This window comes from Lepisosteus oculatus, chromosome 11 (assembly GCF_040954835.1).
Source record: "Lepisosteus oculatus isolate fLepOcu1 chromosome 11, fLepOcu1.hap2, whole genome shotgun sequence".
In the NCBI taxonomy this organism is placed as follows: Eukaryota; Metazoa; Chordata; class Actinopteri; order Semionotiformes; family Lepisosteidae; genus Lepisosteus; species Lepisosteus oculatus.
This window is the reverse complement of record NC_090706.1, coordinates 41,729,739-41,735,738: the sequence shown is the minus strand read 5'-3', so window position 1 is coordinate 41,735,738 and position 6,000 is coordinate 41,729,739. Positions and strand designations below refer to the sequence as shown.

The window sequence follows — 6,000 nt, the reverse complement described above, 5'->3', positions numbered from 1 at the left end:
CATGTTTTTTGCCTGTTTTGCAAGGGTAAAAATGCATCACCTAAAAACATTTAATTGAAGGGTTCTGCAACATCAGTAAAGCTAGAATGGGAAATCAGGTTCACTATGAATTTTTGACGGCTAAGTTGAAAGAAGATTTGAATTGTAATGAGCATTATTTATGGTAATACTCCAGATAAGCATGCAGGGAGGGATATAACACTGAGTACCAGAACACCTCACACGAGCAGTGTGAGAAAAAGTTAATTGGACTACAAGACGGCCTTAATTGTATTTTTTATAATACTATGTTTTCATATGAATCATTAATATGTGATGATTCTTCTTGCCTAAACTTTTAGAAATGCTGTCCATGTTATTAAGTCAAAATAAAAAAAAATGACAGACCATATCTTCAAATCTTGTATTTGTAACAAGTTTATAGAATATAACGGAAACTGTGCCTTTTGACCAATTATAATATTTTAAGGTTAAGGAATATTCATTAATCCTATTGTTTTCTTAACATTTAGTATTGCTACTAAAATCCAGGCCAGTGCTGTTTTAAGATGCTTGCGTTGGATGCATCATGAAGGCACAATTCATCGAAGTGTTACAGCTCTTGATGTTTTAATGCTAAAGTATGTCCATGATATTGCACTGCTGCTTAGCTCGAGACACCGAACCGAAAGCAGATGTCCATGCTGGGCTGAAGGTATAAATGTATTCATTTGAAAGCCATGTGACCATTGTGGCCGCCCAAGAAGACCGTGGCAAAATCATCAAACATTTGAAGGAGGGAGAGAGTTCTATGCCAAAGAAGCTCTGCTAGATTGCTCTATTTTACGAAGTGAGTGAAGTGCCACCTACTGGCCATGTCCAATAGCGGCAGTCTATTGTAATGGTACTCCATTCCAAGAGGACTGCACTCCTGAAGATGCTGTAGCTGCCCTTATTCTGCTGCATGCTTTCTGTTGATCTGTCTCTATAGCCACTTTGCAGCACTTCTACATTCCCGCTGCTCTTTATCATGCATTAGCCCAGTGTTACCAATTGATAAGATCACTTTATTGGCCATATACAATTTCTTGTATTTGGAATTTGTCTTTTCGCATACCCCAGCTTGCTCTCCGTGAGACACACAGACAGGGAGAGAAGCTTGGGGTCAGAGCGCAGGGCCGGCCATTTATACGGCGCCCCTGGAGCAGCTGGGGTTAAGGGCCTCGCTCAGGGGCCCAACGGAGTAGGATTCCTCTGCCGGCCGCGGGATACAAACCGGCAACCTTCCAGCCACAGGCGCAGGTCCTTAGCCACAGAGCCACCACACCGCAGTGTGGAACTATTAAAACATTTTATGAAAAATATTCTTCATTTCAGATCATGAAAATGTACTATGAATTGTGGTTTTATGATGAGTTCATTAGTCATATACAGTATACTATAAAATGCAAGTAATAGGTGTATTCCATGCTAAAAACAGAAGAGAGAAACAATGTTTCGGCTGTGAAGCCTTTTTCAGGTGTGAGGGCCTTATACTGCACACATTACCTGTTCCGGTCTTGGTAGTGTTCCTGCTACAAACTATATACAGTACCTTCTTATATTCCTTATATCTCAAAATATTTTCGCAGAATGTAAATTTGCATGAGTCTGGCATTTGTTTCAAACTTGGCCATGTTAAAAGTTATTGTATTTTCTCACAGGTTGTTAGCTGGTAATGTACTACTGAAATAATACATAACCTTGCCATTAGCTTTATCTTTCAATATGAAGACTGTGCTTGATGTTTGTTCTACATTATTTTCTTAAGCCAATGAAGATGTAAGAATGTGAACTAGGCCATTGGCTTTGTTTGAAACTACTGTCTTTCTCTGTTGGTATATCTTTCACCATGTCAGTTTGCCACTGGAATTAGCAGTGACTGCAATTTGTGAAGCAGATGTCGCATTTCAGCTTCTTATAATAATGTGAATGTGTGAATAGAGCAGGGCAGTAGTACATTTAAAACTAAACTGTCGGCACTTCTTTACACAAATGGTTGTGGGACAGCTGCCCAGTCATGTCCTTGAAGGCTTACTTTACCAAACTGCTAGATGAGCTCTTTGGGTTTATTAGATACTAAAAAAAGTCACTGAACTGCATGCGTTAAGCTGGAGGATTTGATGGGGTTGTGATGAAAACTAAAGCTGACTGAGAACAGTCTAGATTGCCTGGTCAGCTGGTCCCTAATGCAGCAGACACAAGGTGCGCTCGGAGACACTCAGGGGAACGTCTTCACAGGGCAGCACCTTGATGGACACCAGACAGCCCTGTATTTTAGTTTAATGCCCCTGCAGCTCTAGTTCAAAGTAAGACCCATCCACGTCCACCTGTCAATAAGCATGGATGAACTTTGCGGTGTTTCTGAAATATTCTCCATAACTGGATTAACTCCCAGCTTTATGGTACAAGCACGTTACTCCAGGTTTCCATTTGCCGGGAGCTTCTTGTGTCTGGTCAGTGGAAAACTGACAGCATGTGCAAGCTGTGGGATTTCCCCACAGGGTGGACAGTGAAGTACAGCGTAGTGGAATTGCACCAAGAAGGCTGTAAGGCACCTAATCTTGGTTTAAAAGAAATTAAGTATCCTAACGGAGCACGTGACCGGTTGAAAAAACAATATGGAAAGTGAAAACAAAACATCCTGGATAACAACACAGAAACATGTAAATCGTTCTGAAAATAAACTTAGGAAATGCGTTTTCCATTGACGAGTAAAAGACCAAAGTGAACAGAAACACTGACCCTGGAGATCCATTTTATTTAACATTTTGTGGAAGTGTGAGGGATACAATGTATAGCTTCTGTATAAGTGGACACTTCATTTCACTGAGAATCAGCAGTCATCTTTTGCAGATGTGTGTGGTTGGCTTTCAAGAGTTGTACTCTTTTCCTAATTCAAATTTCTCAGTCAACCCCCTTCAGAGTGATCAGATTACTTTTCACCTTTATGTCCAGCATACAATTGTCAATAAATAGTCATCCAAAATATTTATAAAAAGAACCTTTATGCGGTCATTTCAGTAATAACCTTAGATTCCAGTAAAAGGGTCCTTTACATTTTTTTAAATCACAGAAAAATAAAAAATAAAAATAAATATGAAAATAATTTACAATAAAGGAAAAACAGAACAAAGCTGTAACATAAAGTGCAATTAAAATCAACTTACAAAACAATCAGAAGGCAAGGCCTATTGAAATCGACTTAATAGGAAATTCCTTCATAAACAAAAAGGATGATAATAAAATGTCTTGTTTTGTATTAAAACAGCATTAATCTACCTAAAAGCCTTGGATTATATAAGTCAGCTCTTTAGTCATAGCAATATTGTACTGTCTCATAATACGAAAGTTGATATAAAGTAAAAATGACATTTACTAATTTACTGCTAGCATTCTGAAGCAGAGTTTTATGAAACAGATGGGACACTTGTGCTGTCCAACAACTAGACTGAATCATAAAGCATTTCTTTCCTTCAGTTCCAGCACACACTTTACTTTGTACCGTTGAAGTAATTTATCCTTTGAAACAAGTCATCTAGTACCCTAGTAATACATCTTCCCACTTTGCGTACAAGACTCAGCTTAGTCACACAGTTCTCGCACTATAATCAGAACAGTCTCTCGGCTGTACAATAGCGCATTTTTACCTATTGCTTTGCAATAGTTGTCAGTATATAAATCAGCGTATCAGAAATCTAGTTTTAATCATGGAGGTTGTAAGCTGTGGCAGTTCTCTTGTTTCAGCAATTTCTGATACAAGGAAAACATTGGCACTGCAGTCCCGCTGCTTTGTAGTTTGCTATAATCATAGCATTATTTTCAGAAAATAATAAAAACTAGGTCTGTATGTTGCAAAGTATAGCAGTCGCAGATGGTTAACAGAACAATCTGACCAGAGAGGCCATGGTAATGTGTCCATTATTGCACACACAAGTGGCAGCCAGCGTGCTGGAAAGAGTTTGTTTTTACCATGTGGACAAAGTGGATTCGAGATCTATATAAGCACTAAAAAAGCATAGGTTTTCACCGTGTTACAAAACACACTCTTGTGGTAAGTTTTCTTTATCACATCATGTATTGTTTTAGAATGTCGTGGCCCCAACATGGGTCCTAAGTGGAATAAGTACATTGTGCTCTTCTGTGAACTCAAAATATCCACCACAGACCACTTCATGCTAGTTTCCTTTCTCCTCAGCACTTGTGATCCAGAATGTCTTTGCCGTCTGCTGTCCCGTTGAGGGACACGTGGCCCTGGTTCAGCGAGGGGCTGGACTGTGTCTTCCGCAGACAGCTCTCCTCTCCTTCCACACTGAACAGGCTCGCCTCGATTTTCTCCAAATCATCACTTTCTACCTTTAGCTTGGCCTTCAGGAGGTGAATGTATGTTTCATATCGACTTTTCTGTGGAGGTAAATTAGAAGAGAGCAGTGAGTTCAATAGAGCTCAATATAGAGAACACAAGCTGGCACGGTGCAGATTTTCTTACAATGCAGATTAGTGTGATAGGGTGCGGGGTGTTAATGACTGAGAAATAAATAGCCTGAAATGCCAGTGCTCTTTCCTCTTGCCATCAAGTCTTCCAGTTCACATTCTATCACCCTCACAGGCACGTGATGAAAATAAATAGCTGTATAACTAAGTATTAAAGTTTAAAATATCTTCTGAGACATCTGTTTAGTCCCGCAAACTCGCAACATATCCCCTCGTCTTGTGACTCACTCGTGCTTAATTGATCTTTTACTCCTTTAAATGAATATTAAAGGAGTGATACTGTGACTAGAGAAAAGCTGTAGGATCCGTTGGTTGAAAGTCCACGATACAAGATTTTTACATCGAAATTGATCTAAATTAAGCTTTGTCTCATTAAAAAAAAAATAAGAACAGCAGTACTCTGCTGATATGCATAACCTATTGTACTGACCCAAAAAAATGTAATCTGGTAAGATCAATGCTAAAAACTCTTAAGTCAGTATTGAATCTGCAGGCCAATTAGTTTGATTAAAAATGTGTAGTTATATTCAATATCAAGGGTGTCAAAATGCCTTACCTATGGTCCACACAGGGGCAGTATATAGATAGGAGGACCTGCAGAAATGTGTACTGAAAGATTGTACAACTTTAAAGACCCAGAATTGGGTTTCCAAAACATAGTGTGTTTTAAATTCCCAATGCTATAAGCATTTAAGCCACATAACCACTTTGATACAAGAAAAAAAAAATCTTAGAAATTATATAATGAAATATTGTTGCATCATATCTCACTTGTCATATTATGACAATTTTTAACTTGGTAGTCACAGACTGCAGTCGAGTGGTATCCTTCAGGTTGGTGCTGCCTCTAGGCACTAGAGCACTTCAGCTGGTAAACATTAGCTGTATCTATCACTTTATTCTGGCACATCAGAAGAAATCCAGAAAAAAATCTCAATTTTGCTAACACAACAGATTGAAAATCTGCTTTCTGGGTTAACACGGAAGGTGCTGTCAGCGTGTGAATTCTTTTGTTTGAAAATCGAACGTGTTCCTGAACCTTCAGGTGTGCCTGCCAGGCTCAGTTTATTGACTGACCGGCCAGCACTGGAAAATTCCATTCCAGCGACTGGATGATCAATCAGTCACTTAGCCACCTGGTGCAGAGCTTTTTTCTTCCTTTTAACTTGTGATTGGAAAGGAGAAACCTTGTGAATCACTGAACCCTTTCAGCTCACTGATCTTAATCTCTGAAGTACCTCATGCTGGTTAGTGCAATCTAAAATGAGAGCCGCATAACCCAGTGCCTGCAGGGCAGAGGCAAGACTACATAGTAAAAATGAACAACCATACTAAGCGTTATTTAACCACTTTATTATTTCTAGTGCAGTGTCCTCAGTGAAATGGACACTGTTGTGACTCGAGGGGTTAGAGGCATTTGTGTGAGAGAGGGAGGGCTCAGTAATCTCCGTGTCATGGGCTCAATCTGAGTCACGTCACTATCTGACT

General features: G+C 39.4%; 1 protein-coding gene across 2 annotated transcripts in view; it reads right to left on the bottom strand.

Annotated features, from left to right (window-relative positions):
- Positions 1 to 2,750: 2,750 nt before the first annotated feature.
- The window catches only part of psd2 (pleckstrin and Sec7 domain containing 2), a 110,040-nt gene continuing 106,790 nt past the window's right edge, over positions 2,751 to 6,000 (bottom strand). For both annotated transcript variants that reach the window (XM_006632120.3, XM_069195377.1), the window contains exon 15: positions 2,751 to 4,422. In XM_006632120.3, coding sequence (XP_006632183.2) covers positions 4,213 to 4,422 — 210 coding nt within the window. In that variant the 3' untranslated portion in view covers positions 2,751 to 4,212. The remainder of the gene's footprint in view (positions 4,423 to 6,000) is intronic.